We start from the raw sequence: 27,998 nt of genomic DNA, 5'->3' as shown, positions 1-27,998 counted from the left end.
GGCTAACAATTAGGTCACACATACCGTGACACACGAGGGGAAATAACACTCAATCTGCAAGGTTGTTCCAGGAGACTGACGGATAACGTGGAATTAGCCAGATGGGCCGAATCAATCCATCGATGGTATTTATGGAGAGCTTAACGAGAGCAGAGCACTGTAGTAAGTGCTGGGGGAGTAAAATAGCACAATATACCAGAGTTGCTAGACACATGCCCTGCCCGTAATGAGCTTATGGCCTAGCAGAAATGTTTCCTTCCTTCATTCATTCAGTTGTATTTATTCAATGGTATTTATTGAGCGCTTACTGCCTGCAGAGAACTGTACTAAGCGCTTCAGGACTCTGACCTCTGGGAAGCAGCATGGTCCAGTGGATAGAACACGGACTCAGTTCCCTCATCTGTAAAATAGGGATGAAGACTGTGAAGCCCATGTGGGACGGGGCCTGGGTCCAACTCGATTACCCTACTCATTCATTCATTCATTCATTCAATTGTATATACTGAGCGCTTACCGTGTCCTCGGCCCTTAAGCGCTTGGGAGAGTACAATATAATAACAGACACATTCCCTGCCCACAACCAGCTTGCTTAGTACAGTGCCTGGCACACAGTAAGCGCTTTACAAATATCATTCTTATGATTATCATTGGTACATAGTGAGCGTGTGACAAATACCATCATTATCGTGATTATTATTGGCACCTAGCAAGCGCGTAACCAACACCACCATTATTGTGATTATTATCGGCAAATAGCAAGCACGTAATAAATACCATCATTATCATGATTATTATGGGCACATAGCAAGCGCTTAACGAACACCATCATTACGGTGATTATTATTGGCACACAGCAAGCGCGTAACAAACACCAGTCTCACGATTATTATTGGCATGTAACAAATGCCATCATTATTAATTATCATTATAAGCACATACTGTGTGCCAAGCACTGCTCTAAGCGCTGGGGGAACACAAGGTAATCACATTGTCCCATGTGGGGCTCACAGGCTTAATCACCATTTTTCAGATAAGATAACTGAGGCACAGGGAAGTTAAGTGACTTGCCCCAAGTCACCCAGCTGACAAGTGGCGGAGCCGGGATTAGAATCCATGTGCTCTGACTCGCAAGCCCGGGCTCCTTCCCTTGAGCCATGCTGCTTATTATTATTATTATTCGCAACACGATATCAGGCTCGGGGGGGGGGGGGGGGGGGGGGGACGGGACGCCCGCTAAATACAAGGGAGGGATTCCCGAAACGCAGACTCACCCCTTGCTCGTCTAGTTTCATGAGCTGCTCGGTGACCTTGGGAGTGTTGAAGGCCAACCTCAAACACTGGACGTTCAGCTCCGGGATGACGTGCTCCAATACTTCCTTGAGAGGCAGGCCTCGAGCTGAGCAGTGCTTCGCGGTGGACGGGATTGCATCTTCGAGCACTGCCCCCCTTAAGGTCAAGAGCTACAAGACACAAGAGGCGGAGGCATGAAATACTGCTTGCGGACCTGCCTTTCCGAGGGACTCATCCATTCAGTCGTATTTATCGACTGCTCCCTGTGTGCAGAGCACTGTCGTACGCATTGGGGCGAGCAACCCAATAAACAGACGCATTCCCTACTCACAACGAGCTCACAATCGGGAGACGAGCTCACAGCTAGAGATGCAGTGAAGGACCACTTTTATTTTTAATGGGATTTGTTAAGCTGTGGGCAGGGAACATGTCTACCAACTATTTTCTGTTGTACTGGCCTAAGCTCTCAGTACATAGTAAATCCTTAATAAATGCAAGTGATTGACAGAGGGCAGGGAACGTGTCCACCAAATCTGTTGCGCTGTACTTTCCCAAGTGCTTCGTTCAGTGCTCTGCACGTAGTGAGCGCTCAATAAATACCATCGATTGATTGGAACTCATCCACCCGCTCTGTTGTACTGTACCCTCCCAAGTTCACAGTCTAGTGCTCTGCATGCAGTAAGCGCTCAATAAATACCATCGACTGATGGATGGTGGGCAGGAGACGTGTCTACCAACTTCACCGTACTTTCCAAGTGCTTCGTTCACTGTTCGGCACAAGATAGCACTCAATAACCACGATTGGTTGGTTGACTGTGGGCAGGGCGTGTGACCACCAACTCTGCTGCTCTGTACTCTCCCAAGTGCTTAGAACAGTGCTCGGCACACAGCGAGCCCTCAAAAAATACCCCTGTTCGACTGAGGAGAATGCTGGTGGGTAAAAATAGACACGGGGTCCGAAGTGGAAAACCATCTCTTTTAAAAAGGCAGATCACTAAAATGGGATGAAGAGGAACCTGACTAATCCAGTGTCCCTAAAGCCAGGTGTGGTTGGAGGAAGGCCAAACCTGGTTGGGGTCCAGATATCCATGTTGATGAAGATACAGACTTGTAAAATAATGAATCCCCCAGGATAACACCCAGGGCAGAGCTGGAAGACCTAAATCAATCAATCAGCTGTATTTATTGAGCACTTACAGGGCGCGGGTCACTGTACCAAGCACTTGGGAGAGGACAGAGCGCTAGGAAGAAGACAAAAGCTCAACAAATGACGTGTTGGTTTATGGGCCCAACCAAAAAGAGCTCAGCAACTCTACTGCTTTGCTGCCTTGGGCTTATCTGGTTTTCAGGTGATTTGTGTTTCCTCCCCCACCCCCTCGTGTCTGCTCACGACCCCCCGGGATTAACTCTTCACTGACTTTGTTTTCCCACTCATCGACGCCCAACTGGGCCTGTGGGTCACGGCGTGGTCAGCTCCTTGTGGGCAGAGAATGTGCCTATGAACTCTATTGGATTGTCCTCTCCCAAGAGCTTAGTTGGTGCTCGGGAAGTAATGTTGCTTCATCTGCCTAAGGATTGTTTGGATAAATATGAAACGTGCATGTGTTTATATTATCTGTAATATACATCTATGCATTCACATACATATACTTATATGGGTGTACATGTACATAGAGAGATTATGCACGTCTACTTAACATATATACACACACATATGCACACATATATGTGTGTATATGCATAGATTCATCCATCCGGTGGTATTTGAGTACTTACTGTGTGCAGAGCACTTTACTAAGCGCTTGGGAGAGGACAATAGACACATTCCCGGCCCACATGCATATTCTATGATATATATACATACATGTACCTATACATGCATGTGTGTACATGTATAATGCATACACAAACACACCCACACACATATATAAACGCACACACATAAAGGTTTGATAGCTGGGAGGCCGAAAGGAAAAAGATTCCTGAGATGTGCGGAGCCAAAAAATAAATTGGAAGGTAAACAGAGCAGACATTTCAGTGTGATTTATTTGCCAAGAAAAGTGGTGGGGGGAGGAGGAGTGGGGGGAAGGAGGAGAACTTTTCACTTCACGGAGGGCAGTTAGTTACTTGAAAGAGAAAATCTGTCTTATCACACACACCCAAACGAAGCCGGGGCCAGAGCTAAGTCACTGAGTTTTAATTAGAGAAGCGGCAGAGTCCTGAAATATCAATCCCTTACCCTGGTTCTCCTTTGCCTGAAAGCTCTTTCCCTTCTGGTGGAATGTGCATTTCAGCAAGAAGGGAGACACAGATGATTTCCTGCTGACGAATGGTCAGTTTGAGCTCAGCTGATGGTCCTCAAGCATTAACCCTAATGGAATCTCAATCCCCAGCTACCACGATAGGCCAAAGTGGCTGGGACTATGGAGAGAAAGGACAGTAAACTTGGAAAAGATAGAGCCCGGAGTCAGAGGTCGTGGGCTCTAATCCCGACCCCCCTGCATATCGGCTGTGTGACTTTGGGTAAGTCGCTTAACTTCTCTGTGCCTCAGTTCCCTCATCTGTAAAATGGGGATGAAGACTGTGAGCCCTACGGGGGACAACCTGATGACCTTGTATCTATCCCAGTGCTTAGAACAGTGCTTGGTACATAGTAAGTGCTTAACAAATACCATCATTATTAAAAGAAAACATCAATATGCCAGTTTACATGAGGGCCTCATCAATCCACATGTATTCACCATCTCTGTAGAGGGGACACAACTTTATACCATTTAGTGGCCAAAGGAGACAATCCATTTGCAAGGAGAATAACGGAAGGACTGCATTCTTTTTTTTCCATGGTATTTGTTACACGCTTACTATGTGCCAGGCACCGTACTGAGAACTGGGGTAGATACCAGTGAATCGGGTTGGACACAGTCCCTGTAACACATGGGACTCCCAATCTTCATCCCCATTTGATGGATGAGGGAACTGAGGCCCATAGAAGTGAAGTGACTTGCCTAAGGTCACACAGCGGACAAGTGGGATTAGAACTCAGGTCCTTCTCACTCCCAGGCCTGGGCTCGATCCACTAGGTCATGCTGCTTCTTGTTCTTCCTTTTACATAGTGACACATTCCATGAGGATAGGGCTCCAGACCCCGAGTATACCCTCCATTTTGAATCCTCAGCCTGGAATTTTAATTGGTATAGTGTGTGGAAGCGGAATGGCAGCAGTTCTTTTACTAAACATGAAGTATACAGGGTAATAATAATAATGGTTTGTGTTAAGCGTTTACTATGTGCCAAGCACTGTTCTAAATCCTGGGGGGGGGATACAAGGTTATCAGGTTGTCCTCCATGGGGTTCACAGTGTTAATCCCCATTTTCCTGATGAGGTAACTGCGGCAGAGAGAAGTTAAGTGCCTTGCCCAAAGTCACAGAGCTGACAAGTGGCAGAACCGGAATTAGAACCCACGACCTAATCCCAGGGTAATGAAGACAGTGACCCGCTTTTTTACACATCCACCTGCACGGCCCGTTGTTTGACCAATCGTAAGCTCCCTGTGGGCCAGGACCAGGTCTATCAACTTTACTATACTTTCCCAAGTGCTTAGAATGGTGTTCTGCACACAGGAAGCAGGCAATAAATGCCATTAACCCACTGATGTACTAATAATTTTCTCAAAAGGCTCATCGATGTCTCGGTTAGTTTTTCTTAAAATTAAAATCAAGAGCAAAAAAATCGCAGCTTTTGAGTGAGAAAATCAAATATCAACAGTTGAGCCAGAAAATATGGTGGTGGGGGAGGACTTAGGTAATATGTGTCTCTTAGACATTCTGAATCTCACTCACTGGCTAAACGCTTAGTACAGTGCTCTGCACACAGTAAGCACTCAATAAATACGATTGAATAAATAAACACTTCAGGAACTGAGGGACAGAATTCAAGTCTAGCATGCAGTTTCTACCTAAGATCTTCTCTGCAGTGTGACCTTGGACAAGTCACTTACCTTCTCTGTGCCTCCGTTTCCTCCCCTGTAAAAGGGGATAAAATTTTTGTAAAAGGGTATAAAATTTTTCTTCTTCCAACTTAGACTGCAAACCCCATGTGGGATAGGGACTATGTCCAAATAGATTATTTTACAACTAGCCCAGCGCTTAGGAGAGTTCATAATAATGTTGGTATTTGTTAAGCGCTTACTATGTGCAGAGCACTGTTCTAAGCGCTGGGGTAGACACAGGGGAATCAGGTTGTCCCACGTGGGGCTCACAGTCTTAATCCCCATTTTACAGATGAGGTAACTGAGGCGCAGAGAAGTTAAGTGACTTGCCCACAGTCACACAGCTGACAAGTGGCAGAGCTGGGATTCGAACCCATGACCTCTGGCTCCAAAGCCCCTGCTCTTTCCACTGAGCCACGCTGCTTCTCACAAGAACCATAATTACTATTATTACATACAAAGAAGTAGCTGCTTTCCAATGTTTTCTTGTTGTATTTTTATGGTATTTGTTAAGCACTTACTCTGTGCCAAGCACTGTACTAGGCACTGGGGTAGATGCGCTTGTTTTGAGGTCGATCTCCCCCCTTCTAGACTGTAAGCCCGTTGTGGGCAGGGAATGTCGTCTTTATTGCTGAATTGTACTTTCTAGTCGTTTAGTAGAGTGCTCTGCACACAGTGGGCACTCAGCAAATATGATTGAATGATTTCATGAATGAATGAATGAATACCACATGGATCTCACAGCCTTTATCCCCATTTGACAGATGAGGGAACTGAGGCCCATCAAAGAGACTTGCCCAAGTTCACTCAGCAGACAAGCAGTGAGGTTGGCATTAGAATCCAGATACTTCTGACTCCCAGACCTGTGATCTATCTCTAAGGCTGTGCTGCTTCTCATTCTTCTTGGCAATAATGCTGAGTATAATAATAATAATGTTGGTATTTGTTAAGCGCTTACTACGTGCAGAGCACTGTTCTAAGCACTGGGGTAGACACAGAGGAATCAGGTTGTCCCGCGTGGGGCTCACAGTCTTAATTCCCATTTTACAGATGAGGTAACTGAGGCACAGAGAAGTGAGAGTATCTGCCTCTTTGGTGATAACACCCTATTTTACTAGTAGTAGGAAGTCCTTAACTATCAGAAATTTTAGTTTCCCATTGCCAGAAACGGTCTTTCTTCTTTTCCCAAGGCAGCTCGCTGCTGATTTGGCAAACACAAAGCTCCAAAAAACGAGCCCCTCTTCATGGTCTGCAATTTGCTCAGGAGACTGTGAAAAGCAAGACCCGTGTCTGCGGCTGTCCTGGGTTTGGCTTAAACAAGAGGAATTCTAAAACCTAAATTCTAAAAATAATGTGCAGACCCAAAAGTTCCTTGGGGGCGATGCACCACAACTGAACTCCATGCCCGCCACACCAAAAGAGGCTTAAAATGTATCCAAGAAGCAAAATCAGAGGGAACATTTCAGTTTGTGGGCACAGAGAGGGAGGGGAGGGCAGAGAGGAGAACAAACAATGCATTGAGCACAAGAATTCACAAGTACAAAACTCTGAAGGGAGAAAAGCTCTATGAGGCAAAGAAAACAGCAACTGTAGAGATAAGATTAAAGCCCTCCTGAAGCCTTGCAGGGAGAAAAAGAAGAATTCGCTTCTTATTCCCACTGCCTGATAAGAAACAGTAAAAGAGGCAGCTGTTCAAACCAACTCACTAAAAAGACTTTCCAGACATGAGCTTGCTCGATGAAGCTCCCCCAGTCATGTGCTCTAGCTTTTTCTGGACTTAGTATCTGGACTTGGCCAATCCTCCCTTCGGCATTTATGTTTCCCGATGGTAGCGTTTAGGTTTCCAGATGAAACCACAACCTGCGTTGCCCATTTGGCTGTCTCTGTGGTGAGCCTTCCCACGACCGGTAAAGCCTGTCGTGAGAAGGGAATGGTTCCACCAACTCTGTTTAGATGGGACTCACCCAAGCTCTTAGTACAGTGCTCGGCCCAGAGTAAGTGCTCAGTAAACACCAGTGATCGACTGGCCGTCTGGCTAGTCAAAATGCTCTTACCCCGAAGGTCAAATAATTCAATCTTGCAGGATATTTAAGATATCAGGAAGCAGCATGGACTATTGGCTAGATCAACATCAGGGAGTCAGAAGGACCTGACTCTGTCGCTTGTCGGCTTTGCGACCTTAGGCAAGTCGCTTCACTTTTCTGGGCCTCAGATGCCTCATCTGGAAAATGGGGATTTCATACCTCTTCTCCCACCCGCTTAGACTGTGAGCTCTGTGTAGGACAGGGATTGGGTCCTATCTAATTATCTTGCACCTTCCCCAGTGCTCAGAACAGTGCTTGACACATAGTAAGAGCTTAACAAACACCATGACGATGGTGAAGACTATCTTTATCATAGTCCTATTTAGAGAGGTAAACATATATGCACGTACAGAGACCTTGCTGGGCCGAATCTGATTTTAGAATTTCTCAGCATGCAAGCCAACTTCTCTATATTCATTTTCTTCAAGTTTTATACTCTGGCTCCTCTGAAGATGGTTGTTAACTTCCCCAAACATTTTTGTGTTATCTCTAGAATGTAAGCTCGTTGTGGGGTGGAAACATGTCATCTGACTCTGTTCGACTGTCTTCTCCCACGCGCTTAGTACAGTGCTCTGCACAAAGTAAGGGCTCGATAAATAATTTTGATTTCGATAACACGAAGCTTGAGCCGCCTACTGATTTTATGAACCGTCGGGATTGACGGTGACCCTCCCTATGAAATCTAATGATTCCAAATGAGCAAAGCGCCCCCAAGTTCACCCCTTCCTTTTCTTCCGTGGGTATGTAATTTATATGTCAGAATCCGTAAATTCTGTAAACTCTTCCTCTGGGCTGTAAGTTTGTTTCGGGCCGGCAATGTGTCTGCTCTTTCTCTTTGAATTGTACTTGCCCAAGCCTTTTAGTACAGTGCTCTGCACATAGTAAGCACTGAATAAATACCATTGATGGGCTGACTGATTCCCCCCTTTTCTTTCTTTAAATGAATGAAATCATTATTTTATTTATTTCACAGTAATTGTTAAGGGCTTATCAAGTGCTTACCAGATGCAAAGCACCGTACTAAGGGCTAGGGTGGATTAGGGAAGCAGCGTGGCTCAGTGGAAAGAGCATGGGTTTGGGGGTCAGAGATCATGGGTTCGAATACTGGCTCTGCCACTTGTCAGCTGTGTAACTTTGGGTAAGTCACAACTTCCCTGTGCCTCAGTTCCCTCATCTGTAAAACGGGGGATCAGGACTATGAGCCCCACGTGGGACAACCTGATCACCTTGTATCCCCACCCCCACCCCGAGCTTAGAACAGTGCTTTGCACATAGTAGCGCTTAACAAATGCCACTATTATTATTATATAAGGTCATCAGTTTGGACACAGTCCCTGTCCCAAAGGGCTCACACGTTTAATCCCCAGAGAAGCAGTGTGGCTTAGTGAAAGAGCCCAAGCTTGCGTGTCAGAGGGTGTGGGTTCTAATCCCGGTTCTGCCACTTGTCTGCTGCGTGACCTTGGGCAAGCCATTTAACTTTACTGTGCCTCAATTCCCTCATGTGTAAAACAGGGATGAAGACTGTGAGCCCCATGTGGGATAACCTGATTACCTTGTATCTCCCCCAGTGCTTAAAACAGTGCTTGGCACATGTGGTAAGTGCCTAACAAATGCCATCATTATTATTATTACTGCAGGTGAGGGAACTGAGGCCCAGAAAAGTGAAGTGACTTGCCCAAGGTCACGGAGCAGCCAAATGGGAGCTCAAGCTCTTAGTACAGTGCTTTGCACACGGTAAGCGTTCGTTAAATATAACTGAATGGATGAAGTGGTGGAGCCAGGATTAGAACCCAGGTCCTTCTGACTCCCAGGCTCTAGCCACTGGGCCACGCTGCTTCTCTGCATGCGGTACTCATCCTGCCCTCCTTAAGTGATTTTCTTTTTGGATGCCCAGGGCACTGGAGGAATTGGCTTCATGAATCCCACCGTCGACCCCTGGGCCACATCCTCCCGTGGTCCTGGAATGCCCTCCCTCTTTACCTCCGCCAAGCTAATTCTCTTCCCCTCTTCAAAATCCTACTTAAAGCTCACCTCCTCCAAGAGGCCTTCCCTGACTGAGCTCCCCGTTTCCCTGTGCTCCCTCTGCTCCCCCTCTACCCCCCCTTCACCTCTCCTCAGCTAAGCCCTCTCTTCCCCCCTTTCCCTCTGCTCCTCCCCCTCTCCCTTCCCATCCCCTCAGCTCTGTACTCGTCCGCTCAACTGTATATATTTTCATTACCCTATTTATTTTGTTAATGAGATGTTCATCCCCTTGATTCTATTTATTGCTATTGTTCTTGTCTGTCTGTCTCCCCCGATTAGACAGTAAGCCCGTCAAAGGGCAGGGACTGTCTCTACCTGTTACCGATTTGTACATTCCAAGCGCTTAGTACAGTGCTCTGCACATAGTAAGCGCTCAATAAATACTATTGAATGAATGAAAAAGACTGGAAGTAAGAGCTCATAGTGTGAGGTTGAGAGGAACAGAGAGATCACACTAGAGTGGGCCCTACGAGCCTCACTGAAGAAGCCACTGAGATCATCAGAGAACGTAAATGGCGTAAGGGGCGGAGAACACCCAGGGAAAAGCAAAAGGAGAACACAAACATGTCACGTGCTCTGTCTTCGATCAGTCGGTCGTATTTATTGAGTGCTTACTGTGTGCAGACCGCTGTGCTAAGCACTGGGGAGAGAACGCTACAACAGAGTAGGTACACTCCCTCCCCACCACGAGCTTACATTCTAGAGAGATCGATGGTATTTCTTGAGTGCTTACTGTGTGTAAGGTAATAATAATACTTGTGGTATTTGTTAAGCGCTTACTATGTGCCAACCACTGTTCTAAGCACTGGAGCAGATACAAGGTAATCAGGGTGGTCACAGTCCCTGTCCATTGTGGGACTCACGGTCTTGATCCCCATTTTACAGATGAGGTAACTGAGGCCCAAGGAAGTGAAGTGACTTGCCCAGGGTAACATAGTAGACACTTGGCAGAGCCGGGATTAGAACCCATGACCTCTGACTCCCAGGCCCGGGCTCTTTCCAGGAGGCCATGCTACTCTTCTAAGCGTGTTGGAGGGTACAAAATAATGGAAATTAGTGGATGCATTCCAACGCATCCCAACCTCCACCCTCTGTTTGGGAAAGGAGAGGACCGGGGAATTTCAGTGATCTCATCTGCCCAGTCAAGTATTGCTGGGTTGGCTGGGCCGCTCAGTCTACTCCCCAACAGCCAGACTAGAACAAGTTCAACGCACACTCAGTGTTCTCCTCCACTGAGGGGAGGAATGGTATTGAGCTTGTTGTGGAAGGTGAGCGTGTTTATCCTCATATTGCCCTCTCCCAAGCACTTAGTACATGCTTTGCACGACGGTTAGTGCTCAATAAATATGACTGAATAAGTGAATGCAGAAGCCTATGCTCAGGAAAATCTGTGTGGTAAGACTCATCCAGTTTCTGCTGCTGCTCTCCCAGACACTTAGTACAGCGCTCTGCACACAGATAAATCTCAATAAATACCACTGATTTATTGATTGATTCAGACACTGCGCCGCTCTGTAGCCAACAGATGAGGCCTGTGAGAAAAACAATCCCTAATTCTGTCAGCAGCATCATCGACGGTATTTATTGAGCCCTTACTGGGTGCAGAGCACTGTAGGAAGCGCTTGGGGGAGTGGGAAGGCGTGTTCCCTGCCCAAAACGTGCTTAGGGACTACATGCTACCCAAAACCTAGAGTGGAAACATGGAAGCAGTATGGTCTAGTGGATAGAGCCTGGGCCCTGAAGTCAGAGGACCTGGGTTCTAACCATGGATCTTCTGTGTGACCTTAGGCAAGTCCCTTCATTCTCTGCGCCTCAGTTTCCTCATCTGTAAAACAGAGATTAAATCCTATTCCTTCCTACTTACACAGTGAGCCCCGGGTTGGACAGGGAGTATAACCAAGCTGATTATATTATAGGCATCTCCGATCAAGCAATTAATCCTATTTATAGAGAAGCAGCATGGCTTAGTGGAAAGAGCCGGACTTGAGAGTCAGAGGATGCAGGTTCTAATTCCAACTCCGCCACTTATCAGCTATGTGACTTAAGGCAAGTCCTTAATTTATCTGTGCCTCAGTCACCTCATCTGTAAAATGGGAATTAAGACTGTGAGGCCCACGTGGGACAACCTGATTAACTTGTATCTACCCAAGCACTTAGAACAGTGCTTGGCACATAGTAAACGCTTAACAATTACTATTATTATTTAATGAGGGCTTACTGTGCATAGAGAGCGTCAGAGAGTACAATATCACAGAGTTGACAGACACGTTCCCTGTTCACAGTGAGCTTACACTCTGGTGGGAGAGTTTAGAACAGTGCTTGGCCCGCAGTAAGCATTCAAGTACCGTGATTATTAATTAGGATTATTATTGTTGCAGAACTGAGTGCATTAGAAAATCAGTTAACAACAAGCCAACGTAGCCAACACAGATAAAATGCACCTTTGGTCTCCTGCAGAGAAATGCAACCGGTAAAAGGGTTTCCATTTCTTTCGGGTTTCTTTCAGAGCCCCATCCTTACCGTGCTCCTCAGCTTACCTCACTAGTTCTGAAAATTATCCGATAGTTGTGAGGCGGCCCATTTTCTTTCATTTCCTCGGGTTTTTCTCTTCGGATGCTCACGGCTACAGGGCCGAGGTTCTCATCTGCTCCAAAATAGTTCCAGTGTTCTTAAGCAAGACAAAGAAGCATTTTACAAACCACGGAACTTTCACCGACGGCACGCTCTGTTCGAGATTTAAGACGACAGGGAAAAATTCTCTTCATAAACCCCACCCTGCCCCAAAACACACTGAGCGAAAGCCCACAGTCCTCAACCGGCCATGCCAACTCGAAGGTTCGCTCAGCCAAATGGATCTTCCTTTGAGACCATGGTCGAGGTGATGTAGTGAAAACTCTTGCAAACTTGTAGAACAAATATTATCTGTGGACTGGCCATCCAGAAGAAATACCGTCTTCCGAACGGATGGAAGAGAACTGTGAAAGTTGTGCTTTGAATATCATCGCCTGAGTCGGACGCACGGCCTAATTCGAATTCTGAAAAGGGCCACAGGCTCGACTAGGCTCAAAATGGCTTAGGAAAGGGCAACGGCCTAGGAGTCAGAGGATGTGGGTTCTAATTCTGGCTCCTCCTCTTGTCGGCTGAGTGACCTAGGGCCGGTCCCTTCACTTTTCTGTGCCTCAATTCCCACAACTGCAGAATGGGGATTCAAACCCTGTTCTCCCTCCTACTTAGAATGTGAGTCCCATATGGGACCTTGTTACTACACATTAAGCGCTTAACAAGTACCGCTATTATTGCCCTAGTGCTTAATACAATGCCTGGCATGGCACATAAAAAATACCGCAATCATTATTATTATTATCATTAGTACATCAGCGAGTTTATGTCCTGTCCATATGCCTGTATTCTTCCTCATAGCACAGTGCTTGCCATTTCTCTATGGACACTTGCCCATCTATCTACGGAAGGCAAGAATACAGATATGCTGGAAACACTTAGAGTGTCATGATCTAGTAGACGAGGAACATGACACGAAATAACGGAGCACAATTAAAAAAGGAAATTCAAATATTTGTATATATATATATATATATATATACACACACATATATATGTATATATCGCAAAGTAAATTTACAGTTCAAACAATGTGAGTTTTCAAAACAGGAACATTTCAGTTTAGATTTGGAGGCAGAAGAGCTGGGTGTAATATGGATTTTCATTTTTAAACTGTAATTATGTGGAAAGCGTTTTATCAGTGATTTATTTCACAAAAGAGAATCTGGAAATTGTGTCGTTACCTCCTGACAGCAGAGGAAGCAAGGCCCTCAGGGAATCAATCAATCAATCAATGGTATTTAGTTAATGCTTACTATGTGCAGAGCACTGTAATAAACGCTTGGGAGAAGATGATACAACAGAATTCCCAGTCCATAATGAGCTGACGGTCTAGAGGGGGAAGAAGAATTTTGTCTCTTCACTGACTAAAACACAATGAACCGAGGACAACACCTCCCAAGAGATACAGTAAAATTCAAAACTACAAAAGGGATTACAAAAAAGGAACATCATTTTTATAAAACGATTAAATCATTTCATATCAGGTATATGGGTTAAAAAAACCCCATTTTTCTTTCCAAAGAGTTGAGCTGTTACACGTTCCTTAAAATTAAAAAAAATCAAAAAACCAGACAGAAAGATGGCAAAAGTCAGTGAGCCAACATGGAAATTAATCTGGGAATTACCAGATTTTCAAAGGTTTTTGTTAATACTCCTGCTATTCTGAGAGTTTATTTTTCCCACATGTTAAAAAATTCAGACTATGTTTGTTAAATAAATGAGTACCAAACCCTTAATAAATCCTGGGCATATTGTTTCCTTGGTATGCCACAGTGATACTGCTTTATATATTTAAATTAAATCCTTCTCTTAGTACTTTAATATACTTCCTGATGAATACTGTAACAACCCCCTGAAGCAAATACAGTAGGCGGAGAATAAGATTCCTATTTTGCAGTTGAGGAAATGGCTATTCAGTACAATTAAAATTACTTGCCCCGAGACAACAGATTGCTTTCTAAAGTGAGGAAATGAGCCAGTTAATCATACCCATCCGGGGTTCTTCTTTTGTAGATCGTTATTTGCCTAAACTGAATTTAAAGAACGGAGAATTTGACACCATTAATTCTAAGGTCACTGCTGCCTATGGGTAAAAATGTGAGGCAAGGATTTGGGGGCCTTCCACAATCTCCCAATAAAGCTAAACGGAGCCACAGAATCAGGAACCTCCCCCAAAAAAGGATCTCAAAAGGTCATTTAGTCTCAGACCCTTTCATTCAGACATAATTATTGAGCACTGACTGTGTGCAAAGCACTGTACTAAGCCCCTGCCTCCTAGAAGGTGAATATTTCTTTTTGTATGACATTTGTTCTGTGCTTACTATGTGCCTGGCACTGTACTAACCGCTGGAGTAGACATAACCTAATCAGGTTGGACACTGTCTCTGTTTTTTTCTTTTTTTTTAACGGAATTTGTTAAACGCTTATTATGTGCCAGGCACTGTATTAAGCGCTGGAGTAGATACGAGCTAATCAAATGGGACAGAGTCCCTGTCCCACGTGGAGCTCACAGTCTCACTTCCCATTTTACAGATGAGGTAACTGAGGCCCAGAGAAGTGAAGTTACTTGCCCAACATCACACCACAGGCAAGGGGTGGGCCAGGGGTGAGAAGCCAGGACTTTCTGACTCCCAGGCCCGGGCTCTATCCCTAGGCCACGCTGCTTCTCTGATAATGATGATAACAATAACATTTGTTAAGCACTCATGATGTGCCAAGCACTGTATTGAGGGCTGGGGTTAGAAACAAGATCATCAGGGCCCACATCGGGATCACAATCTAACTAGGAGGGGGAACAGGTACTGAATCCCCATTTCACAGAGGAGGGAACTGAGAAGTGAATAGACGTGCACGAGGTCCCATAACAGGTGAGTGGTGGAGCCGGGATTAGAACCCAGGTCCTCTGACACCCAGGCCTGGGCTCTATCCACTAGGCCACAATCTGTTCCATTTTAAATTTGCCTCTTAGAGGAACGCCCTCCCTCTTCAGGGCCGACATACAATTGCTCTCCCCATCCTTCAAAGCCTTATTATTCCAAACAGCCTTCCCTAAGGCCTCTTTTCTTTTTCTTCCACTCCCTTCTGCATAGCCCTGACCTGCTCCCTTTAATTCATCCCCCCTCCCAGGCCCACAGCACTTATCTATACATATCTGTCATTTCTTGATTTATATTCACATCTGTCTCCCCCTCTAGACCGTAAAACTTAAGTTTTTACAACCAGAGGTTCAAATCCAGCTGGTTGTGGGCAGGGAATGTGTCTGTTAGATTATCATATTGTACTCTCCCAAGCGTTTAGTACAGGGCTCTGCTCAATAAGTACGATTGACTGGCTGACCTTTCCCTTTCGGTCACCAGATTGGATGACTCAGAAAGTTTTGAGACTGTCTTTTGAACCGGGTTATTACGGGCCCGTTTCAACGTCGAGACTCCATCACTCCTCTCACATGCCCACCCCAGTTTTTCAGCAACTTTTCCACCATTATATCCATCCAACAACCTTCCGTGGCAATTAAAACCACTGCCTCTCGTTTGGTCCTCTGTACACATTCCAGACTTTAGACGCGGGATGTAAAAAAAAGCCTACTCTGTGCTGCTGAAATGTGGTTTTAAATTTATCCTGTAGAAAATCAGAGTTTCCTGCAAAATTCTTCAAACCGATTGCGGTAAATTACCGGTCAGTGTGCTCCTAAAATAGTTAAGAGTATTATTGGTTCTGACTTGATGCTTTGTATTATCAATAGGTCAGTGAACTGGGTCACTGGACTTGCTTCCTCACTCACTAGATGTAAGAACGGAAGCAGCGTGGCCTACTAGATAGAGGCCGGGCCTAGGAGTCAGAAGGAGCTGGGTTCTAATCATGACTCCACCACCTGTCTACTGTGTGACCTTCATCAAATCACTTGACTTCCCTGGGCCTCGGTTCCCTCATCTGTAAAATGGGGTTGAAGACTGTGAGCCTTATGGGACAGGGACTGTGTCCCATCTGATTAACTTTTGTCCACCCCAATGCTTAGTAATAATAATAATAATGATGGCATTTGTTAAGCGCTTACTATGTGCAAAGCACTGTTCTAAGCGCTGGGGGGATAGAAGGTGATCAGGTTGTCCCACATGGGGCTCACAGTCTTGATCCCCATATTTTACAGATGAGGTAACTGAGGCTTAGAGAAATTAAGTGACTTGCCCAAAGTCACACAGCTGACAAGTGGTGGAGCTGGGATTAGAACCCATGACCTCTGGCTCCCAAGCCCGGGCTCTTTCCACTGAGCCACGCTGCTTCTCTTAGTACAGTGCCTGGCACATAGTAAGCGCTTAACAAATACCATAAAAACCAAAACAAAAAAACAGAAGGGATTTCCTCACAGCAAACAAAGCCTCCCTGAGAGAATAATAATAATAATGGTAATGGTATTTGTTAAATGCTTATTATGCGTCAAGCACTGTTCTAAGTGCTGGGGTAGATACAGGGTAATCGGCAGGGCTTACACTTTTAATCCCCATTTTACCGATGTGGTAACTGAGGCACAGAGAAGTGAAGTGACTTGCTCAAGGTCACACAGCAGACAACTGGCAGAGCCGTGATTAGAAGCCACGTCCTCTGACTCCCAAGCCCGTGCTCTTTCCACTAAGCCATGCTGCATGATCAAATGCAAATCTGCAACAATCCCACTCCACTGAGCCACCTCAACCTCAACACATCATTAGCAACTTCACCCCGTGCTAATGATAATGACTGTAGTATCTGTGAAGCGCTTCTTAGACACTGTACTAAGCGCTGGGGTGGAGCCAAGAAAATCGGGTTGGACATTAGTCCCTGTCCCATATGGGGTTCACAGTCTTCATCCCCATTGACTGCTAACTGACTTTAGTAGTCTCCTTGATACAGTCAGTGCTACTAAAATAAAGTAATTGCCTCTATTAGGTTTAAATTACTATCCCTTAATGCAGCTTGTTAACCCTCAATCAATCAATCAATCAATAGTATTTATTGAGTGCTTACTATGGGCAGAGCACTGGACTGAGATGGGGGAGGACAACAGAGCCGGATTAATGGGCGTTCATCGAAATTGCAATATAATCCTTGAAAGGAGGAGGACCTAGAGAAAATGCAAATTCTGACCAAACGTGACCCTACAGGTTGTGAAAATCGACTACTATGGATTTGGTTAACGTTGGGGGGCGGTGAGTGATCGATCGATCAATCCATGGTATCCAATGAGCGCTTACTCTGGACAGAGGACTGTACTATGTGCCTGGGAGAGTGCAATACAACAGAATTAGTAGATACGTTCCCTGCCTATAGCCAGCTTAGCCTCTAGAGATGATCTTACAGTCCAGAGTGATGCTATTTGGGGAACTGCCATCAATCAGTCAAAGTACTGAGCGCTTACTATGTGCAGCACACTGTATTAAGCGCTTGGGAGATACAACAGAATTAACAGGTATGTTTCCTGCGTAGAATGAGTTACAGTCTAGAGATGAGTTTCTAGTATAGAGCGATGTTATATGCAGAGTTTTCATCAATCAATCAGTCAGTCAGTGGTATTTACTGAGCACTTACTGCAGGCAGAGCACTTTACCAAAATCTTGGGAGAGTACAGTATAACAAATACATTCCCTGACTACCTGAGTTTACAATCTAGAGCGCTCTTCAGAGCCACTCACAATCACTAGCAGGAGTTTTCAATCAGTCAGACCATTAAGAAATACTACTGTGGTATTTCCTGAGCACTTACTGCATGCAGAGCACTGTCCTAAGAGCTGGGGTGAGTACAACAGAACACTATAATAGAGTTGGTAGACACATTCCCAGCCCACAATGAGTTTACAGTCTAGAAGGATCTTAAAACTCACACAGAGGCCGGGAATTAATCCCGTGCAGTTTTTTTGGGGTCTTTTATGGTCTTTGTTAAATGCTTACTATGTGCCAGGCACTGTACTAAGCACTGGGTAGGTGCAACATAATCATGTCGGATACAGTCCCTATCCCACATGGGGTTCACCGTCTTCACCCCCATTTTAGATACAGGGTAATCAGGTTGTCCCACGTGGGGCTCATACTTTTAATCCTCATTTTACAGATGAGGTAACTAAGGCCCAGAGAAGTGAAGCGACTCGCCCAAGGTCACCCAGCAGACAAGTGGTGGAGCCGGGACTAGAACCCAGGTCCTTTAGACTCCCGGGCCCGTGCTCTATCATTCATTCATTCATTCATTCAATTGCATCTATTAAGCGCTTACTTTGTGCAAAGCACTGTCCTAAGCGTTTGGAAAGTACAATTTGGCAACAGATAGAGACAACCCCTACCCAACAAAGGGCTTCCACTAGGCTGCCCTTCTCTTCGCCCAGAGAGTCCATTTCCACTACTAAAATGAAGGTTCCCACGTCTGCTCTGTTCCAAACTCCCCGGAGCAAAATGAGGAAGTCAGATGAGACCTAAATGGGGGTTTAACCGTGTGCCAGAAAGCTGGTCCGGAGATGTGGCTAAGCTTCTAATTATTTTAACATACCAGCGGAGACGCACAGCGCTTACATGGGACAATGAGGCTCTGTTTTCTCTTTTACACGCCTAGTGAGTAAAATGTTGGGCTAATTCACCTACCCGGAGTGCGTTAGCCTGAACCACTTTGGCATTTAGGCTAAACTCAGGACGAACTGATGAAGTCTGCATACTCACACAACTCATTTAACTGCAAGCGGTGCAGTACAGCGATTCAAGCTTGCTAATGTTGGGAGAGGAGTCAGGGAGGAGTCAAATATATCGAAGCGGTTGCTAAATGGCAAGCTTCAGAAGGTCGATGGTCAAGGAGGGGGGGAAGAAGGGAAATATGGGGAAATTCAAATAGTTGCTTCTTTAGAAAGTAATAATAAGAATGGTGGTACTTGTTAAGGGTTTATTATATGCCAGGCATTGTACTAAGTATTGGGGTAGCTATAGGTTGATCAGGTTGGATAAAGCCCGTGTCCCACATGGGGCTCGCGGTCTCGATCCCCGTTTTACAGATGAGGGAACTGAGGCCCACAGAAGTGAAGTGACTTGCCCAAGGTCACACAGCGGACAAGTGGCCAAGTCAAGATTAAAACCCGGGTCCTTCTGACTTCCGGGTCTGGGCTCTAGCCACTAGGCTGTGCGAACTGTCTCAGGATGACATCGATAGTGATTTATTCCACTGTATTTTTTGAGTGCTTACTGTACGCAGGACACTGTACAAGGAGGATCCACGTGTGAAATAGTACTAGAGGTGGTGGAGGTAGAAAGGAGAAGTGTGGGGGACCATGGAGAGGAAGCAAGCACCAGAACCTAATTCCCTTTCACCCTGCCCAGAGACCCACAGAGTCCGTATAGAATCGGTAGACCTAGTGGCTAGAGCCCGGGCCGGGGACACAGAAGGACCAGGGATCTAATCCCGGCTCCCGCCACTCGTCCGCCGTATGACCTTGGACAAGTCGCTTCACTTCTCTGGGCCTCGGTTATCTCATCTGAATAAGAGGGATTAAGACTGTGAGCCCCACGTGGGATGAGGTTTGTGTCCAACAGGTTCGTCTGTATCTACCCCAGCGCTTAGTTCAACTCCTGGAATACAGGAAGGGTTTAACAAACACAACTAAGCAAAGGGAAAAAAAAGTTGGGTGTGGAAATTGGTGAGGTAGAAATAAAGGCTTCATCCCCCCAAAACTAATAAACGGTTGAGAACATCACCCTTAACTCCTCCTCTAGACTGTAAGCTTGTTGTGGGCAGGGAATGTGTCTGTTTATTGTTATAGCGTACTCTTTCCCCCTCCCCCCTCCCACCTCCCAAAAAAATTGGTGGTATTTGCTAAACGCTTATTGTGTGCCAGACACTGTAGTAAGCGTTAGGGCGGAAACAAGCAAATGGGTTTAGACACAGTCCCTGTCCCACGTGGGGCTCATAGTCTTGATCCCCATTTTACAGGTGAGGTAACTGAGGCACAGAGAAGCAAAGTGACTTGTCCAAGGTCACACCGCAGACAAGTGGCAGAGCCGGGATTAGAAGTGCTTAGCGCTCAGTATATTCGCCGGAATCGATGAATGAGTTATGAGGAGATTCAAATTCTTAACAAGGATGGCGGAGTTGCCTCAATTTTCAAAATAACTTTAATGCTGAATCGGTACTTAGCTAAAGTGCTGAATCTTCTAGGTCGCAAGAGCTGGGTTCATTCTAAATTCCCTTTCTCTGAAAACAGCCTCTGACCTACTTTCCTATCTCTTGCATCTAATCCATTCTACTATGCAACAAAAGGGAAATTGTGAGGATCGTCTTTTTGTTCCATTCGGAAAGACCTTGTGGAAATCAGAGTAGCACATCCACACCGGATATTAAAACGATCATGGTGAATTAGAAGAAGGAATTTGGAAAGGGTGAATGTCTTTCATCTTATATCAGAGACCTAAGAGCTTTATCCAAACATGGAGACAGGGCTGCCTAATAGAAAAAGCATGGATCTGGAAGACAGGAGAAGTAGTTTCTAATCTACCAATATAGGGTACTATCCTTTTCATTCATTCATTCATTCAGTCATATTTATTGAGAACTCACTGTGTGCAGAGCACTGTACTAAGCTCCTGGGAGAGTACACTAATAATAATAATTATGATGGCTTACTATGTGCCAAGCATTCTTCTAAGCGCTGGGGCAGATTCAAGGTCATCAGGTTGTCCCATGTGGGGCTCACAGTCCTAGTCTCCATTTTACAGTTGAGATAACCGAGGCATAGAGAAGTGAAGCGACTCTCCCAAGGTCACACAGCAGACAAGTGGCGGAGCCAGGATTAGAACCCACGTCCTCTGACTCCCAAGCCTGGGCTCTTTCCACTAAGCCACGAGGCACATTCCCTTCCCACAGCGAGCTCACAGCCTAGAGACAAAACATTTAGTACACTGCTCTGCAAAAAGTCAATGCCCGATAAACACTATCGATGGATTCTAGCTCCATTACTTGCTTGGTGTGTGACCTTGGGGAAGTCACTTAATTTATCTGGGCCTCAGTTTCCTGATGTGAATTAAATGCTTGGATTCCTCCATCTACCTCCCTAACCACCTCCTGGAATTGTGAGCCTCATCAATCAATGGTATGTATTGAGCGCTTACTATGTGCAGAGCACTGTACTAAGCGTTTGGGAGAGTGTAACACAACAGAAATAGCAGACGTGTTCCCATGGAGGACGAGGACTGAATCTGATTATACTGCATCTACCCCATCACCCAGCACAGAAAGCGGTTTGAAAATGTTATTACATATTACCAAATCAAATAAAGGTTTAAAAATACTACATAATCCAAATACACAGTGATGAAGATGCATTTACGGGTAATAATAATAATAATGTTGGTATTTGTTAAGCGCTTACTATGTGCCGAGCACTGTTCTAAGCGCTGGGAAGAAATTTGGTCAATGGGAAAGTTACAAATGAAAAACCGATGCCATTAATTTTGGTAGAAACAAAATGAAAAATGCAGCGGAAAACCCAAGCATCGTCCGATATCATCATCGGTCTCCGCCTCTAGACTGTAAGCTCGTTGTGGGCAGGGGACGGGTTGGCTAATTCTAGTGCATCGTACTCTCCCCACTGCTTAGTGCAGTGTTTTGTGTACAGTAAGAGCTCAATATAGACGACTGAGTATTGTTCTCTCGTAAACCCTTAGTACACTGCTCTGCACATGGTGCTCAATGCTCAATGGATACCGCTGATTGATCGATCGATTGATCGATCGATCGAAGTAGTATGTCCTAGTGGATAGAGCCCGGGCTTGGGAGTCACAAGGTCATGGGTTCTAATTCCAGCTCTGCTACTTGTCTGCTGCGTGACCTTAGGCAAGTCACTTGACTTCTCTGCACCTCAGTTACCTCACCTGTAAATTGGGGATTAAGACTCGTGAGCCCCACATGGGACAGGGACTGTGTCCAACCTGATTCGCTTGCGTTCCCCCCAGCACTCAGTAAGGTGCCCGGTAAACGGTAAGTGCTTCCCAACTATCACAGTTTATATCATTATTCTTATACGGGCAAATGGTGAGAAACAGCGGAATCTAGATTTCACGAATTCAACGAAACGGCGAGGCTTCTACAAGAAACTCAACTAGCATTTCTGACAGGCTCAGAGGAATGTGACTTGTAAGGGTTTTCCCGACCTCTCCACACAGAGTGAGTTGTAAGGGTTTTCCCGACCTCTCCACAATATCAAATGTCTCTGGCCTTTGAGGTGGAAGCGGGAAACAGGGAGGGCAGACGAAACACCCAGGCTCTTTTGAACGCACTTTAACTGTGTGGTGTTCTCTGACGACGCCCTTGCACCATTAAAGAAAACCCACAAAAATTCATGAGCCAGAGAGCGATTCACTGCTATTTTCATTTACTAGGCTAATGAAGATTGGCTCCAGGTAGGGAGAAACGGTGAGCATTTCAGAGGGGGCTGGCAGTCGGCGAAATCGGCAGGGGGGAGAGGGGGAGGATCGAGTTATCTCAAGTGAGTCAGCGCTGGCTTTCTCAGAGAAATGGCTCCGAACAACAGCTGACTAAGATGGGTGGGTGGCTGGGGAAGAAAGAAAGTCTGCTGTTACACAAAGTATTAAAAGCCGCCACTCCGCCTCGCGATCCACACGTCGTCCATATATCTGGGCTCGGCAAATCGGTGGCAGTTGCTTCACTGCCCATTGAAGGGAGATGGGCACAGCTGGTGGAGGGATGGCAGGAGTTGGCAGGGGGATGGAGAATACAATCCCACGATCAGGTAGTCTTCTCTCCTATTTCTTTGTTTTGGTGGTATTTCTTTAGCTTTTCTACGTGCCAGGCACTGTACTAAGCGCTGGGGTAGATGCAAACTAATCAGGTTGGACACGGTCCCCGTCCCACACGGGGCTCACAGTCTTCATCCCCACTTTCCAGATGAGGCAACTAGGCCCAGAGAAGTGACTTGCCCAGGGTCACACAGCTGACACGTGGTGGAGCGGCATTAGAACCCAGGTCCTTCCGACTCCACCAGACCACATTGCTTCCCATCTCTCCGATTATGTCCACCTTTAACGGGCCGACCAGGTTTACCCACACACTTTGGGGGCTTACTTCCATCTGTGTCCCCTTCCTTTCAGAAATGGAAAGTCGAGGCAGTCACTTTATGAAGAAGTCACATAATTGGAGATCCCCACTTTCTATTAATCCATGGTATCGACTGAGCGCTTCCTGTATGCAAAGCACTAGACTAAGCATTAGGGAGAGAGTTGAAAGACACATTCCCTAACCATAGCAAGCTTAGAGTCTAGAGGAGGCTCACCTCACAGGAGGCCTTCCCAGACTAAGCCTCACTTTTACTCTGCTCCTCCTCCCCTCCCTATCACCTTGACTCCCTCCCTCCGCTCTGCTCCCCTCCCCGCCCCATATCACTTGTGTATATTTGTACATAAATATTATTCTATTTATTTTATTAATGATATGTATATATCTGTAATTCTAGTTATGTCGATACCATTGATGCCTGTCTACTTGTTCCATTTTGTTGCCTGTCTCCTCACTTCTAGGCTGTGAACCCATTGTTGGAGAGAAGTTATCTCTATCTGTTGCCCGAATTGTACTTTCAAGCGCTTAGTATAGTGTTCTGCACGCAGGAAGGGCTCAATAAATATGACTGAATGAATGAATTCCCATTTTACAGATGAGGGAACTGAGGCCCAGAGACGTGAAGTGACTTGCCCCAGGTCACACAGCACACAAGAGGCAGAGCTGGGATTATTAGAACCCCTGACCTCCTGAATCCCAGGCCCGTGCTCCAGGCCATGTTGCTTCTCTACTGAGCGACTGAGAACATACAACCCAACAGAGTCGGTAGGGACATGATCCCTGGCCACAGAAGACCTTACGGTCTAGAGGGGGAGACGGGCATGAAAAGGAATTGCTGAAAGGCCAAGTGGCTCAGTGGAAAGAGCCCGGGCTTGGGAGTCAGAGGTCGTGGGTTCTAATCCCATCTCCGCCACTTGTCAGCTATGTGACTTTGGGCAAGTCGCTTCACTTCTCTGTGCCTCGGTTACCACATTTTTAAAATGGGGATTAAGACTGTGAGCCCCACCTGGGACAACCTGATAACCTTCTATCTCTCCTCCAGCACTTAGAACTGTGCTTGGCACCTAATAAGCACTTCACAGATACCTTCATTATTATTCTTATTGTTACCTAAGTAAAGCGGAGCTGACGGTAGTGCGCGAATATCAGGTTCTGGAAGGTACAGATCTAAGTGCATAGGTGACAGAGATGGGTGGAGGGGTTAAGTGAATTGAGGGCTCAGTCCAGGAAAGCCTCTTGGAGGAGATGTGATTTTTAAAGGGGTTTTGAATTAGGAGGTTTACGGCTGTCTGAGCTGCATGGGACGCATGGATTCTTTGTGAGCTATTCTGCTTAATGAGGGGCCAAAGAAGTGGACCAATTCACATGACTAATCTGTAGCGGCTCATTACCCTTAGATAACGAGAAGCAGTGTGGGCTAGTGGCTAGAGCCCGGGCCTGGGAGCCAAACGGGCCTAGGTTCCCATCCCAGCTCCAACTTGTCTGCCGTGTGACCTTGGGTAAGTCATTTCACGCAAGAGCATGGCTCTCGGAGCCAGAGGGGCCTGGGTTCTCATCCCGGCTCTGCCACTTGTCTGCTGTGTGACCTTGGGTAAATCGCTTCACTACTCTGGTCCTCAGTTCCCTCATCTGGAAAATGGGAATTCATTCATTCAATCGTATTTATTGAGTGCTGGGTCTAACCTGATTATCTTATATCTACCTCAGCGCTTACTAGAGTGGCTGGCACATAGTAAGCGTTTAACAGAGACTGTTAAAAAAAAAAAGTAATCTGCTAAAAGGAAGGACTTCCTACTAGGGAAGTAGGAATTCATTCATTCATTTGTATTTTTCGAGAGCTTACCGTGTGCAAAGCACCGTACTAAGCGCTTGGGAGAGTACTCTATAACAATGAACGGACACATTCCCTGCCCACAACTAGTTCACAGTGTAGAGGGGGAGACAGACATTAATATCCACAAATAAATGAGTAAATAATTAAAAGATACGTGCATAAGTGCCGTGGGGCTGGGAGTGGGGATGATGGGAATCGGCGAGGGCGACGCAGAAGGGAGAGGAAGAAGTGGAGATGAGGGCTTAGCCACGGACGGCTTCTCTGTTCTAGGTCGCCCACAGTGGCGTCTTCCAAGAGATACCAATACGAGTCCTTTCTCACCAACAAAACATTCCCGGGATTCATCACTCCAAGGTACCGGCCTCTCCCAGAGACCCCCTCTACAAGTCTGAAACCCAGGGCTCTCAATGAATCGTGGTCATTGAGAGCTTATTGTGTGCAGAGTGCCGTTCTAAATGCTTGGGAGAGCGCGATATAAGAATCGGTTGTCACATTCCCTGCCCACAGCGAGCTCACACACTTCAATCAGTCAATCAAGGGTACTGATTGAGCGCTCACCGTATGCAGAGCACTGTACTCAGCGCTTGGGAGAGTCCGATCCGAGAGTGTTGGCAGACTCGTCCCCTGCCCTCGAGGAGTTTACAAGCGAGATGGACTGCTGTTACTGCCCTAGGATGTTGTCCGAACTCAATTTTCAGTCTTTGGGGTTAAATGTTTCATTAACAAAGAGCATCAGCTGGGGTGGGCATGCACGTGGACACACACAAATTTGCTAACATAGATTTTAATAGGTGATCCCCTTGTGACCTGATTTCTGCTTCAAATTACATTTTAAGCTTACTGTGCAATAAAACGATTTTAATGAGAGAATCGTGGTTAGTCGGTGGGATTTAGAACGGTTGCCTGGTTCATATTATTCTACTGTTCACCTCTTGGCCCGTTTCAGGGAGACCTTTTGGCCGTGGGTCATTACAATGACTACAAGTACTTATTAATCTGAACACACCATATAGCCAATTGAACTGAATAAAAAAATGAAATCTACCTGTAGGGATAGAGTGGCTGCCTGGGAGCACTCTGATTGGCTCGCGGTTGGCTCCCAAGTAGTGACTGGCTGAGATACTTAAGGCAAATAATAATAATAATAATAATAATAATGGTAATTGTGAAGTGCTTACTATGTGCCAAGCACTGTTCTAAGCAAGCGCTGGGTAAATACAGGGTAATTAGGTTGTCCCATGTGGGGCTCTCAGTCTTAATCCCCATTTCCAGAAGGGGTAACTGAGGCACAGAGAAGTGAAGTGACTTGTCCAAAGTCACCCAGCTGACAAGTAGTGGAGCCGGAATTAGAACCCAAGACCTCTGACTCCCAAGCCCAGGCTCTTTCCACTTAGCCACGCTGCTTCTCCTACTGGAGAAGATACATCAAACTGGAGTCTCGTAAGAGCCTCTGGTTGTCCTAAGGAGCCCAGCTTTTCAATCCGTCAATCAATCAATCAATGATATTAAGTGCTTAATGGTTGCTGAGCAACACACTGAGAGCCTGGGAGACTGCGATACAACGGAGTTGGTAAAATAGGGATACGTACATAGTGCTGTGGGGCTGAGTGTGGGGGGAATATCAAAAAACTCGATCTCGTATCTACAGTCAATCTATTTCATTCGAGCGTATTTACTGAATGCTTACCGTGTGCTGAGCACTGTGCTAAGCGCTTGGGAGAGTAAAATACAACAATAAACAGATACATTTCCTGCCCACAGTGAGTTTACAGCCTAGAGGGATGTGCTTAGAGGATAGAGGGATCTAATCTTGTCACCGACCCCTCGCCCGCGTCTTGCCTCTGCCCGAAACGCCCTTCCTTTCATTCATTTAATTCATTCATTCGATCACATTTATTGAGCGCTTACTGTGTGCAGAACACTGCACTAAGCGCTTGGAAAGTACAAGTCGGCAACAGATAGAGACAATCCCTACACAACAATGGGCTCACAGTTTAGAAGCAAATATTTATTTCTTCATATTCTCCAGACACTCGACTCCGCTTCAAAGCCTTATTGAAGACACATCTCCTCTGAGACACATCTCCTTCCCTGACTAGGCCCTCATTTCCTCTTTTCCCACTCCCTTCTGTATCACCCTGGAATTTGGATTTGCACCCTTTATTCCTCCCCCTCCCAGCCCACAGCACTTACGTACTTTACTGCAAATCTATTTATTTCTATTAATGACCGTCTTCCCCTCTAGACCGTAAGTTCGTTGCGGGCAGGGGCCGTGCCAACCAACTCTGTTCTATTGTATTCCCCCAAGCACTCAGTACAGTGCTCTGCACACCACAAGTACTCAATAAATAGGACTGAAAGATTGAGTGCTTAAAAGGTACAGAGCCAATTGCAAAGATGATGTGCCTTCTCATCGTGAGATTGGACAGAACTTCGGAAGGGAGCTTTCGCATTACATTTTTATCAAAACAATGGATTTGCAAGGAGAATTTGAAAATAGAGGAGGAAGTCCAAGCAGAAAAAGGACATAAAGTGAGGGTAGAAGAAAGCGATCGCGTATTTCTATCGTATTTATTGAGTGCTTACTGTGCTCAGAGGACTGTACTAAGCACTTGGGAGCCTACGGTGTAGCCGAGTTGGTAGAGCTCACAGTCCAGAAGGGGAGACAGACTTTACTAGAAATAAATAAATGACGGATATGGACATACGTGCTGTGGGGCTGAGGGAGGGGGGAATAAAGGGAGCCAATCCAAGTGCAACGGTGACTAGGAAGGGAATGGGAGAAGAGGAAACGAGGGCTTAGTCAGGAAAGGCCTCTTGGAGGAGACGTGCCTTCGGTAACACTTTGAAGAATAATCTGGAATGTTCTACTTGCACTTTCAGTACTGGTAGGCATTATTAATGGAAGAAATTATTTGAACTGTACCAACCAGAGAGACACTCGGAGAATAAGTAAAAACAGTGCTTTTCCCTTCCGGTTACAAGGGTTCGGGGACTGAACTCCAGCCTAAGATCTGTGGCCCAGTGTTTGAGAGGGGTTCAAACGGGGACACAAAGAGAGTGGCTAGTAATAATGTTGGTATT

General features: G+C 45.9%; 1 protein-coding gene across 1 annotated transcript in view; it reads right to left on the bottom strand.

The window, feature by feature from the left end:
* SIPA1L1 (signal induced proliferation associated 1 like 1) overlaps nucleotides 1–27,998 on the bottom strand; it is a 363,817-nt gene that overhangs the window by 103,135 nt on the left and 232,684 nt on the right. The window contains exons 8-9 of the mRNA XM_029058544.1: nucleotides 11,922–12,052; nucleotides 1,272–1,460 (exon numbers count right to left, since the gene is read on the bottom strand). Coding sequence (XP_028914377.1) covers nucleotides 1,272–1,460; nucleotides 11,922–12,052 — 320 coding nt within the window. The remainder of the gene's footprint in view (nucleotides 1–1,271; nucleotides 1,461–11,921; nucleotides 12,053–27,998) is intronic.

The sequence above is a fragment of the Ornithorhynchus anatinus genome, chromosome 1 (genome assembly GCF_004115215.2).
Source record: "Ornithorhynchus anatinus isolate Pmale09 chromosome 1, mOrnAna1.pri.v4, whole genome shotgun sequence".
NCBI lineage: Eukaryota > Metazoa > Chordata > Mammalia > Monotremata > Ornithorhynchidae > Ornithorhynchus > Ornithorhynchus anatinus.
This window is presented reverse-complemented; position numbering and strand designations above follow the sequence as displayed.